The sequence below is a fragment of the Rhopalosiphum maidis genome, chromosome 3 (assembly GCF_003676215.2).
Source record: "Rhopalosiphum maidis isolate BTI-1 chromosome 3, ASM367621v3, whole genome shotgun sequence".
Lineage (NCBI taxonomy): Eukaryota > Metazoa > Arthropoda > Insecta > Hemiptera > Aphididae > Rhopalosiphum > Rhopalosiphum maidis.
This window is the reverse complement of record NC_040879.1, coordinates 29,413,673-29,427,777: the sequence shown is the minus strand read 5'-3', so window position 1 is coordinate 29,427,777 and position 14,105 is coordinate 29,413,673. Positions and strand designations below refer to the sequence as shown.

Here is a 14,105-nt window from a genome sequence, read left to right as displayed (position 1 = left end):
AAATTCGATCAACCGCAGAGGCTTACCGCTAATGTTGAGTATTATTATATTTCAATTATTGCCCGGGGCGACTTTTCGGATTGCGACCACATGATAATACACGCGATCGCGTCTGCGGTTTTATTCGGCTATCGGTTCAAACGCAAAATTATTATGTTTTTATCGTCTCCACACAAAATCGTTAATTGGATATGACACACGGGTGGCGGCCGGTGGTGTCGGGGCGCGATTGTCGAGACTATAGCGGATTAAGCTGTACAACTATTATTATAGTGTCTGTCTTACACGTCCTAGATTAATCGAAAACGCGTTAAGAGCCAAATGGGTTTGTTTAGGTTCGGCACCAGCGAAAGCGTCTTAACGAAACAATAATAACATTAACTTGGGATTTTTCTCGGGACCTTATGTGCTTCCTATGTCTGGAAAATAATAATTCGTCATCGGCGCTGTTGTATTAGTTATACTTAGCTGTACTGTCTAAACTTCGCGTGTAGTATGGGTTTGATGTGGACGTGGAGGATGATTCTGTTCAGATAAAGTATTCGAGTAATTGATGTGTCACAAACAATATGTATTAGACATAATAATAATAACATAAATGAAATAAAATTATATTGATTTAATAATAATAATGATAATAATAATAAATAACAAAAATGATCATTAATACAAATATTCGATAATAATTAAACATAGACGTGTATTTGGTCGTTACGCGTAATCCCTTCGTTCGGGTGTTTGGATGGGTTCTGCGACTGACGATAATTCACGAATGAGTAATGACTAGATAGACACGATAACACAATAACACAGGATAACGATGTTATCCAGCGGGTTAAAAATATAATATATTATAGCGGTCGAAAAATGTTGAAAAAGTTTTCCGGACAGCATTTCGATCGGTGATGCATTTGAACAGGTGACAATCTCGGTTCGGCCGGTAAAAACGAACGACCAGACCGCCTATCCGATGGTCAACTGGGCCCTGATCGGCCGTATTAGTTTCTTGGGCGGCCGGCAGACGTTTCTTCCGGTTTCCGGGCAGCAAAGCTCGGGCAGACAGTCCACGGTGGTCCGGCACTTCCGCGGGAACAGATCGTAGCGCTTGGGCGGTGGCGGGCTGCACTGAAGGTACTGCGGCCGGCTGGACCTGAGGCCTGCGAACACGATCATCGTAATAGTTTTGTGACTGTTGATTCTGCAGCTGCGATCCGCTATCTGTATTTCGTACCTCGTGATCGCAAAATTTTAATAACAAAAATGCGAAAAAAAAAAACAATAATACGCACTATTGAAATTATCACCTTTGGATATTTCTAGTACACTAAATAACGGTTCTGATAAAAACCACGATGTGCCGAAATAGCATTTCGAACTAGTAGTTGCCAAGTTAATTTTACTTAATGTACTAAGGACAATCTGGATAGTGGATATCAATTTTAATATTATAATAAATATGAATTGGAATATCTCTAGTCTCTACTCTAGATAAAAGATATAAAAATATAAAATAAAAACTAAATTTGATTAGATATTGAATCTTTTTGACCTAATCTGTATAATGTTTTAAGTTAAATTATAAGTTAAAGTTACAGTCCGTACAATAAGTTCTTAAGTTCTAAGCCATTACTTATTTATATATTTATAACATTGTACTACTAAAATTATCGATTGCTATTAATAATTGTTATTTAGATACTTACAATAGAATAAACTGCTGAATATAAATATTGTTTTAAATTTCGATTTTAATACATCAACATTTTTCAATAGTTCACAAAACTATTGAGTTTTCTATTTGAAAAAAAAAACAATTATTGAAATCTAAGTATCTGGAAATAATGTGGTCCTCATGATGTATAATAGAAAATTAAAAAAATCACAATTTGAACAGAAACATAGGTTTGACTAGAATATATTATCTCTTGGGCAATAAGTATAATGCAAACAGGCTTAATTAGTCATGGCTTAATGTATATAGGCTATGTGCCATACACGTGCTGTAGTTATTATAGGTAGACTCGGGTGATGCGCACCGAAGAAGTAATGTTTATCATCCGATTCCCATTCGTGCAATGATTTAAGACCGGAGGGGAAATGCAGATTTGGACGGGGACTTAGTAATAGGGACGCGAGTGACTTTGAACAACGCCAGTAGTCAGTACCCTAAAAAAAATTCAACCGAATGTTCGCTTTAGTGCAGTAGAACGAGTACACGGGTTATTCGGTTTTGTATATATGTATATTCTCAATCGTGTGTAATTTTAAAATACAAAAAATTTTACAGAAAATATTAATTCAATTGAGAATGTTTTCTTTCGTTTTTCACTAAATTGTGTTTTTTTATTACTTTTGCTGTGCGAACATTTATGTTTTTGATGAAATAATCATATTTTATAATAATGATTATTATACGAACGCGGAATGAATAAAAGTATCTACGAAGACTTAATATAATAATACAGAAAATAGATAAATATTTTGTTCATCTCGCAGGTGTTAATAAATAAAAACAATGTTTCAAAGCCGATTATCGACTATGTGTAAATAAGTCATAGCATTATTAAAACCGAATTTTGTAGGTAAACGTTATTTTTTATGATGCTCAAAACATACAGATTAGAAGCTTTTGCTAATACGATAATTTATTGTGTTGGTTGTTATTTTTGAAATTAGTTATTATAAGTGCATGGAAGTTTATGATATGCACTTACCAATTCCAGAATATGCATATTTTATAGTATTCACAAGACGAATAAAATATAGCACACACACACACACACATTATATCGTGTATAATACATTAATACATGTAAATTTATAGTACATTTCCACGATCTAATGTTTATATTGTTGATATTGTATAAATAAATACAATGATACGTAAATAATTTCGTTTAGGTTTTCATACGAATCGCGTATATAATAGGCTCAGAGTTAATTGTTTAGTGTATAATGAGTAATGACTAACGTCGTTGTTATGGGTGCTTAAAGTAGTTACGACTGCGCGATTTTGATTGCTGCGTCCGATTTACGTCCGAACGACGTCTTACGAACGACGTTTTCTAAGCCCCGTCACGGCGGTGGTTGATTTCACGGCCAAAAGTCGTTAAAGCTATTTTTATTTTTTCAATAGCATTTTTAGAACCGTACTTAGGCCACAATATGGCTTGTATTATTATGTTTAAATTAATAAGTCACATGCGTCAAGACTCGAGGATAAGTTAGCGGCCGACAGTTTAGAAGAGTGTTTTAAAGTTTTGTCAGGAAAAAATGTCTTTATAATTCTTGGTCTGTCTTGAATGTCCTTTATTTTAGTTTGACTTGACGTATTGTTATTTGTAGGAGGCGCTGTTGTGACCCTTGTTAAACAATAGATAATTTTTTTTAGTATTTCGTAAGATTACAGCGAAAATCTGGTGATAAAGCACAAAATTATTGAATTTGAAATAGAACAAATGGATATAGGTAAATTGTACACGTTGAATGAAAGTTTGTTTTTTTGTAATTTAGTAATTTATTTTTTTTCTTGTTTAATTTGAAAAATTTTAGATGACATTAAAATATTTTTCTAGTTATAATCTATTCTTGATAATGTACTGAATTGAAAATTATTTTTCTACTATTAATCGTTATATTTATTTTTTACTTTGACTGAAAAATCAAATTGAAAAATGGTATACAACAGGAATAAAAAAGTGAACTCGATCACTTTTAATTTATTTTTATTAATTGAACGCATTGAATTTCATAAAGTAATATTATTTTTTATGCGTCTCACATAATGGTGTAGAACAAATATTTTTAATTTTAATTAAAGCATCTTAATTTAAAAGTAATAGTTTGAATAATATATTATGGAATATTTTTATGACTAATAAGAATGTACGTCAAAATTGAATTAAATAAAAAAAAAATTATCAAAGGTTCTAAAATATGCACGTTTAAACACTTTTGTTGTACTATTTATACCTAATTAATATTTTAAAAAGAATACTTTACTTAAAATGTGAACATAATACTCTAGAAACTTGTTGGCATAAAAAAATAACTAATTATTAGTTAATTATATTTATAAATTAAACATATTGTCTTAGTAAAAAAATAATAGAATTAAGATGTATTATATAATAAATACTGAAATATTTTTATGTAAAATGTATGATGATTATTATTTAGTAATATTTTACGTTTATTTGATATGAATTTTACCATAAAAACTAGTTTTTCTTAGAGAAGTTAATTTATTATTTTTATAATTGTATGCTTATAGGAGAAATATTATATTCCAACATTGTATAATGAGAATATTAGAATTTATCGTATCTGTTCAAAGTTTAACATTTCATTGGTTAAATATTGGTTTTTTTTATTGTAATGAATAATAATTTATAATAATGTCTTTGATGCTTCTTAATTAATATAATTTACGTATATTCAGATGCAGCGCTTTTTGAAAATATGGATTCATAATAAACTTTATTTCAAAGTTGAAAATGGAAATAGAGCTTTATTTAATTTAAATTGGATTTAATAGTGGGTAAATGCCGTTACTCAGTTATCGTTTGTATAGAAATGTAATTAGTATCAAAGTTCTAACGGTCTAAAGCAGCACTCCATTTATAATAGGTATTACACACCATGAAAGAAAATTAAAATACCAACTAATTTATTGTAAGCATTTATTTCTTAGTTTTTATTCTTATTTTGATTGATATAGTTGAGAAATTTCAAGTATTTTGTTAATAATATTCAATATTTTTTAAATTATGATTTTAAATAAAATGCAGTTTGATTATTTACAGAAGCATACATAGGTAGATATATTGTATAAATATTTCATGGAAACTATTTTCTTTTTTGCGAAGTTCAATTAAGGTTAGGTTGAAAATTCACTATAATCATTATGAAAAGTTGTGTATATCTATCTCGTCTTTCAATGGGTCTACATTTTTTAAATTCATTGCTAAGTAGGTAATATACTTTTGAAATTATTAGAAAGAATAAATCACATACTTAAAAATGTAATTATTTAAGATACAGCATTGATAATATATCAAGATATTTAATATCTTTCAACGTTGTTAAGGTATATTTTATAAAAATGTATGTAAAAATACAATTTATTTTTGTAATAAATTAAATTTATTTTATAACAACAAGTTAAAATGAATAATGTATTTTGAAATTTAAGAAGTATAATATAACACTTGACATTTTTGATTGGTGTAATGTTAAAGTGCAGTAAGATAAACAGTGCTTTTCTCATATCCCTTTTATTGCGGTTGAGCTGCTGGCAGTATTAGTCGAGTAGGTACTAAAACTAATCAAAAATACATATTAAAAAATATGTCGATAATATGTGCTTATTTATTATTGTGTTGTAATGTAAATAAATGGTCGTTTGAAAAAAATTGCATGTGTCAGTTTAAGATTGTTCTGAATTAATTATTTAACATACAATCAAACGATTTATTATGTATATTTACATTAAAATGTGAAATAAATATTAGTTTTTAAATTGTGTAAATGTAGGCATTATTATGTATGTACATTGTACTTACTTTTTGTAATTGTTTTCAATAAATCATTTCGCCAACTTGGCAAAGGAATCCGACAATATTTCTGACCATTGAGTCCACCGTACCCACAACATATCCTTGGCCAGCAGTCTCTATCAGATTCACAGTGTTGTCGAGGGAAAACTGGTGGTAGTTCAAATCCGGGACACGATTTATTGTTCAGTTGAAAAATATTTGCTGAAAAAATTTAATAATAATAAAAATAATAATCTAAATAGTATCTATATGGTTCAAATTAACAATTAGTAGTCATAATTTAATAAATTAATCAATTCATAAAAAAATAATTAAAAAATAAAGTTGTTGACTATACATTTTACGAGAAAATAATTTTGGGATTTGTTTCATTTAATTATAAATTAACATTCATTTCACGCTGAAATGTCGTTACTGGATGATGGTTCTTTTCCCATGCCATCATGTTTATTTTTAAATATAAATAAATGAATGTAATCACTTATCTTATAATACCACATATGTACTCTATACACACTATATAATTTTTTTTTTTTAAAACCCTTATTTTAAAAGTCTTATTAAAAAAGATTAATATTTAATTAAAAAAAAACTAATAGATTTTGATAATTTTATTAAAATGTATGAAGTTTAATTTTAAAAGAAGTACAAGTATATTATATTCAATAACAGAATAATAATAAAAAAATTGTAAATCTGTCTCAGATTATTTTATTAAAAAGAGTTCTGGAGTAAGCATTTTTTTAATATTCATTATAATTTAAAACGATGGAAGAATTGAAAGTAATTACATAGAAACATTTTCACTTTTCATATTATGTTTTAAATTAATTGCTTAAACAATATTGTTTATAGTATTATATTGTTATAAGCTAATACACATTATCTATAACGCGTAATATCAAAAGGATAATTGAAAGGATATTCTACCATTGATCTGCGTTTTTGCTGGAGAGTGAATAGTATGTTAGAATATTGTTGTTATTGTTATTTTTATTTGTTAACCGGCTGTTTAAGATGCTAAAGTAAAAAACGATGCTAACGCGTTGAGTAGATAAGTTTAAACTTGTAATTACTAAGTAAATAGATTTCAGAAAACTTAAGCTGCTTAAAATAAAAATTGATTAGACTGAGTTTATACTTTAGAGCAATATTTTGAATGGTGAATGCATCAGAAATATAGTGTTCATTATCACAAATTTTATTCGATATTATTAAATGAGCAAATGTTCCTATTATTTACCGAAATCATCTATGAATATACGACAGTGAGCTTTATTTAAATGTATATTTATCTCAAAATTATTTATTTAAAAATAAAATAAAATAATATCTACTTTAAATGTATAAAATATTATGTAATTCATCGTTGTTTAATATAATTTGAATCTCGATAAACCTTTTAATATTGATGATTTTTTGGTAACTGTTTCAATACAAAAGTTGTACTGAGAACATAAAATATTATTTAAAGATTATCTTAATTATTAACTAAACATATAATAGTTAATAAAAAATGTTTAAAATATTTTTTATCAATTTCATTAGTTTAGATTTCTTGAATGATTTCTTAAAACACTTTGTTTCAATAAATTGAATTCAAATAAATGATTTATTATAAATAATAAACTAAAAATAGATAATAACAGATAAATGAAACTGTCTTATAAGCTTATCTTATGGGTCGAATGAAAGTGGAATTTACTATAATATACCTGAACAGTAGTCAGAAAGCAATTGTTTTTAAAATGATGTGTATTTTCTGAGATATTAATTTTTAAGGCAGTAAAAGTGATCCAAAAGTTGTATACAGTTTATATATTAATTGAAAACGATACTTTTAAAGCAACGTTTGTAAGCTTTCAGTAGTTTCTTAGAATACAACATAATTCTAAAAGACCCACTAAAACTTCAAACTTATGACAAAGTACTAACTGCGCTGTAAAAAAAAAAATATCGATTAAGTTATATAATACGAACTATTTTATTTTAAATACATATTTTTATTTTTATTTGAGTAAAACTAACTAGTGTTTATAATTTTATTTACCAATATCTAATTGTAATACAATTTAGTGAAAAATTTACCATTTGATCACTCAGACTTTAATCAATCTAAATTATTTAAACATAAATTAAAAGCAATTTGATTATAACTATTAAGATATGAAATATTTAATTGAAAATGTTATTATTTTTGGTAGTTTAATATAGATACGTCAAAGTTTTCCATAGTTTTTAACCTTTACAATATATGATTTTAAAGTATACAATTACAAACGATCAATCATGATCAATAGCATATGTGGCATATGTTTTGAAAGTTGTTTTTATGGTATTTGGTTTTTGTTGTTGTTACTAGATTGATCTATCCTATCATTCGAACCGTTATGAAGAGTGAGAAACAAAAAGTATTTTTATTAGCAATACTCAATTTAAAAGTGTACATATAATATCAAAATAATTTATAAGTAGATAATTATAAAATTTCACTTTGATGTAATAATTTTTTTAATTTTTTTTTTCATTTACGGAGAAAAAACTCGATTTTCAAAAAAAAATATTTATATAAATATAACAGTTGTACAAAATTAATTATAAATTTGAGTGCATAATTGGACTTAATTTGATATTTTGAATGCTCGACAATTTAAATTCAGTTTAAAAACGTTACTATATTAAGTGTGCAACATTTATTATTGGATCAGTTTATGACATTTATATTTAAGCCTACAATTTTAAATTAACAAAATATTTGGACACACCAGGAAAAATATTTATTACAACAAAATAATTAATTATACACATGTAATATATATATAATAGGTATTTAAAACATCTGATCAAATTCTACAAAATATAATAAACTATAGTATACAATTAACAATACATTTGACATTTAATCAATAAGTATTAATTTGTATATAATATTATGTAACTAGTTAAGCCTTAGTCAGCTGTTTAGTTAAGTATAGTTTTTGGTTGTATTGTGTTGGCCAGATCAATTTCCGGACCCATTAGATATAATCTTATAGGTAGATTAATAAAACATAATACAGTTGGCAACAAATACCACCTACTTTAATGCTTCATCGTATAATCAACACTTTTTATTTTTGATAAATTATTAAATTTATATTTAAACGTGTTTATAATAATATTATCTTTAGTATAAAATTAAAAAATAAATAGAGGTTTTGCATGAAGTTTTTTATGATTTCTTAATAATGAGTTTCTTGAAAAGAAAAATCCGTAGAATTGAATCCTATTATTGTTATAAAAAAATATTAGTTTCTTATTTTATTTACTTCATACACAATCCAAATCTATTAAATTATTCATAACACAAAATTTATTATAATTTTTATTAATTTATTACAAGGATATGATAAAAAAATGTGATTCTGATATATTATTATTTATAATTTAATTTTGAGAAAATTATACAATAATGAAGCCTGTTAAACTCGGTTAAATATTTAATTGTTATTCAACAAAATGTAAGTAATTAAAAATTAATTATAATGTATCATTTTTTTAACTCAATAGATAGTAGATACGTGGTTCAAACGCGTGCTTACAAATTATATTCAGTATGTGTAAGGTGAAACGAGCCAATTAAAATTTACGGATTCCTTACTTAAAATAAAAGCATATTTTAACTTAAATAAAATATCAAATTAAACCCAAACGAGACATGAACAAATATTATATTATACCACACGAATGGGAAAACTTATTCAATAAAGAATACCAAAATCCCATTTTAATTTATGTTTTTAGTTGAAATTTTTCCTTATAAATTATATGGAAATGTAAATTCGATGTATCAAAATTTTATAAGAATTGAAACACTTATACTTACATCTATGGGGTGATATAGTTTTTTTTTAATTGTTTAAAGTCTTATGTCTTGAAAAATAAAAACGTAAATATAGTTTATAATTTGTAAAAACAAATAGGTAACCATTTTTTTAAACCGCTAATATTATGTAACCCAAGTAGTATTCATATGCCTGTATAAAAATAATAGTTGTTATTTATAAACAATTAACATGAACATATCGAATATAGAAGACTAACTATTGGTGTGATTTAGATAATATATTATTTGACTCCATAACCCAGATGAAAAATAGTCCATATAAAACCTTATAAGCCGAATTGAAAAACATTTCCTGTATGTACGCATAAAAGAAATCGAAAGTAAAATAAAATGAATGGTACAAGAAATATGCACCTAAGAGAAAAAGGTTAACGATAGTGAAGAAGTGAGGTACTAGATTTCCGTTTTTTTTCCTACTGAAAACTACGTACCATTGAACACAAAAAGATGGATATATAGGCGGAAATTTTTGAAAGAAAAAAAGTGCGTGAAATAAGTGAAATACGTGATATGGGGTTGGCACGGTGGATGGTGGCGGGGATAGCTTAGCCATGATAGATCAAAAGGTGACGACGACAACCGTCACAACAAAAAATTGTCGAAAGTCACGGAGGTCGTGAATTTAGTGGACTTGTAAAATCTAACTATACGTGTATATAATATGTTGATAAAAATAAAACTTTTTCGAGCTCATAGAATATTCATGACCCTGTAAATAATAATGTGGGCAAGACGTATTTGCTTTAGATTTTATGAGATTTTATAAACGTATACAATAAATGCACGTATTATGAATATTGAAAACAAATCAAGAAGGAACAACTACAAGATCACATACGTTGGTTGATTGCCGAACAAACGGGTTATAATGCATAGCAAATATTTGTTTGATTGAACTGCACGCTGCTATGTGCTTTTGATTCAATCATAATACTTTAAAATAAGAAATATGGACAACATTTTCTTCTGGTAAATGTACGCATAGTGGCGTAGACAACAAACGAATAATATATTATAATATATATTTTTATTTGTATTATATTACCTATTGTTTTTGTTTACCTATTATACTTTATTTTGTATTTAAAGGTTTTATACATAAATAGTGAAAATACAATTTTATGTAAACGGTCAACCTTTAGAAATACGTAGCATATTATGATCGTATTCCCGATTCCATAAATTTTCAAAATATTTTGAATTAAATGTAATTAATTTTTCAAAGTTATTTTTACTACATAAGGCAGTAACATAATATTTAACTTAAAAATACTTAAACTTGAATTTTTGTTTTTCATTGTGCGTATTCAGATTTTAAATAAAAGCTTATTTTATTGATTCTACGTAATATTTTTAAAAACATTAGAAATCCAGACAGATTTACGCAGTTTGAGTAAATGGAAAAAGAAGTTGCGAAATCATTATTTTAATAGTTCTTTTGTACCTTTGTAAGTTGTTTGACCTATAGGTATGGAGTTTCTTTAAAATGTTTTCAAACTAATGAGTTTTACCTGGAAAATGACATAGACTTTCAAATCTTTTTAGAAAACCATGGAAAAATTAAGAAAGTAGTTTTTAGCCAACGGTTTTTTTAGGGAACGTTATTATTCGTTGAAACAATATGAGTGAAGTAGCTTACTTACGTTTTTTGGTGGTAGTCCAACTCGATGTGGAAACGTCTTGTACATCTGGTCCGCATCTACCTCCGTCGCAACTGAGGTCCACATCTTCCAGACTGTTGATCGATGAGTCATCATCTGAAACATTCAAATCACAAATAATAATAAAAATAAAGATGAAAAAATACAAAAAAGTGAGTGTTTGGGCACTTGAACAATGGATGAAGAATTTGGGAAACGTGAAATTGTTAATAACACTGTATTAGGCGTTTTGCCTGAAGTCCTATGAGAAATTAATATTTGATCGAGTCCTTTAATGTCCGTTTAAAGTGAACACCACGCTCGCACGTGTTGTCAAAGGGGTATTACGACTCTTTATTTAGCAGGGTAAGATTAGGTACGTGGCTTTTGCATATTAAATAACATAAATTAATATTTATGCAGTACCTAGGGTACTATTTATTTAATTTTACTTAATAATACACCATATATTTATAATTAAAAAGTTTAATTGGGCAAGTAACATTATCATAAGGAGTTGTATTATAAAAACACAAGTTGCAATATTAGTGTAAGTGACTCAAATTAGTAGGTTATACAAATAATAATTTTAAGCAATAATTAAAATCATATGTCTTAAACTTTTCTTTATTTTATTTTCACAAAACTATCAATCACATTTTGAAAATTAAGTATTTTTTAAATTTTAGACTTTCTTTCAACTTATTTAAGTTTTTCTCTGCCCAAAGAAGCACGAAATTTATTTGTATATGTCTTAGAAAATCGTCTTTCACTACTGCTGTTTTCTTTCATAATAACAAGGTAAATGCAAAGAAATAGTTCAACGTTTGGAAAACAATCGTTTATTTCTCTTATTTTACGCATAAAATGTGCCTTTCTGAAATTGTTAAATTTTCTGATTTCATTTAAAAAAACTTTTTTTAAACCAAATTATTTCGTTTCCAACATTTTAATTAGTTCAATTGTTTTAATTTAATCGTTGGTACGTAACAGATTCGTAAGTAGAAAATTGTGTATTCATGTTTTCGATATTATTGTTACGATCTACGTGGTGATAGTGTACGGCGATTAAAATTAAAATTAAAGTTCTATATTATTACTATACATTTTTAATACTATGTGTGAATTCAAATAAAACGAATTATTTTGTATTTACTGTTAAATAATTACGAAACTTCGGGGCTCAAATTTGTGGGGGCGCCCGTGCTTCAGCATGTAGCCAACTGTGAATTCACCCTAAATCCGACCCTGCTTTATATATATAGTATAACCACAGCTACAAATTATTTTAGGAATAGTATTGATTAATGACTTGTTTGGGGTTATTTTCGCCGGCTGTAAAAGTGTAAGATCTCGTCACAACGATGGTCTCAGTCAGAAAAACCGTTTAATTAGACGAATTGTTTACGCGATTATTATTTTTCCAAAAATATGATTACCTAAAAATAATATTTTTCATAAATATGTTCAAGTTTCTAAAAATATTATTTTTCCAATTATTTGCCACCAATTAGGATTATTACGTTGTTACCAATAACTTTTAAACTCGAGGTCTTGGACACGTGTCCCATCTAATCCACCTGACGCAAGTCCTAAACTCGGCGTTTAAAAATAATTTGATAGTAGAAAAATGTCGTATGTAATTAAGATTTTACTTAAATTGGTGTAACGATAAAAACAGATAAAATTACAGCATAATATACGAAGGTACTATAAAAAAAAAAAAACACGGTATGGAATTTGTTAAGATATAATTGCACGAATAACTCGACGATGAGTCATTATCAGATACCAATTAATGAAGTGTACGGGTATAAAACTGTAATTTTACGCGATATAAAAGTAAAAATCGTAAATCACTATGAAATCAGAACGAAAATATTGTAATGTGGACAGAAAACGTCAAAATTGGTAAAACGAAGAATATTCTGATTAATTTTATGTAAAAAAAAAAACACAATTTTTATACTTATCCAGCCCGATAACCGACGACGATAATAATATCGATATCGTAGTCGCGCACTATACTCGCTACCCGTCACGATTATCACAATAACAATAATATTATATAATTTTTATTTCCTATTAATCGGCGGTCGAGGTGCCCAACGATGCCCGAGATTTCCTGCCGCGACCGACCGATTTTTTTTAATAACTGTCGACGACAAAATATGATGATGATGATGATGATGTGCGTGTAAAACGTACCGTTTTTCGGCCGCGTCGAGCCTCCGTCGTTCGCACGGACCGCGGCCCGGACGGCCGGCAACAATAGCAGCATGGACAGGACGAACCGGTGGCGCATAGTGTCGGAGTATTCGGATGTCACTGCGCCGGTAATCGCGGCACGCGTACACGCGCGACTCGTCGGCCCTCGGCGGTCGCATTTCCCTCCACCCGGTCGCGCGCGCGAACGCAACGACAATATAATAATAATAATAATAATAATAATAATTAATAATGTTATTAAATCGCGTCGTCGTCGTCGTCGTTCGTAGGCTACGACGTCCGATGATGGCGGCCGTACAGGGCGATGATCGTTCGCCGTATCGGTATTATTCGGCCGTTTTCACTCGTTGTCATGTTTTTGTACATATCGTTCAGCGTCATCGTTACGGAAGAACTTTTTTTCAATTATTATTATTATTATTATTGTTTTTCAAGTTATTCACCATCGCTCTAAGTATCATGACAACGTATACGTTTTTTAATTCGTTTTTCGAAATACGACAATATCGTTCAGAGTCGTTTTTGATGTACAAATCCAATGTCGATTGTGTAAGAGTTTCTATTTATAAGGCGCGACTAAGCGGAGTGGCATAGCGTGCAGAGGACAAAATGTTAATGATACGTTCTACTCCACTCGTCGTCTAAATTTTAAATATTTTTTTATTACCGGTTTGAAATTCGATTTTTAAAATTTATTTTCAGAAAAATAGTTCGCTTCGGGAATATGGAATTCAAAATGTATATTATATTGTCAAAAATAATAATAATAATAATATATATTTAGCTTTGAAA

At 28.0% G+C, this 14,105-nt stretch overlaps 1 protein-coding gene across 2 annotated transcripts; it reads right to left on the bottom strand.

Moving 5' to 3' along the window:
- Positions 1–599: 599 nt before the first annotated feature.
- Positions 600–13,449, bottom strand: LOC113556462. Of its 2 annotated transcripts, none has more exons than XM_026961417.1 (4): positions 13,293–13,449; positions 11,088–11,201; positions 5,565–5,759; positions 600–1,157 (listed from the first exon to the last, which is right to left on the bottom strand). In XM_026961417.1, the coding sequence occupies exons 1-4, from the start codon at positions 13,387–13,389 to the stop codon at positions 964–966; spliced, it is 600 nt and encodes a 199-aa protein (XP_026817218.1). In that variant the 5' UTR covers positions 13,390–13,449; the 3' UTR covers positions 600–963. The 2 variants fall into 2 exon arrangements, with proteins under 2 accessions (XP_026817218.1, XP_026817219.1); XM_026961418.1 differs by lacking the exon at positions 600–1,157 and adding an exon at positions 5,123–5,323.
- Between the last annotated feature and the right edge of the window lie 656 nt (positions 13,450–14,105).

Excerpts from the sequence above, each read along its gene's own strand:
- LOC113556462 (XM_026961417.1), bottom strand. The coding sequence starts at position 13,389 with ATGCGCCACCGGTTCGTCCTGTCCATGCTGCTATTGTTGCCGGCCGTC. Across the intron at positions 11,202-13,292 it reads CTCGACGCGGCCGAAAAACG|ATGATGACTCATCGATCAAC; the intron begins GTACGTTTTACA and ends TGAATGTTTCAG. Across the intron at positions 1,158-5,564 it reads ATTGAAAACAATTACAAAAA|GCCTCAGGTCCAGCCGGCCG; the intron begins GTAAGTACAATG and ends TCGTGTTCGCAG.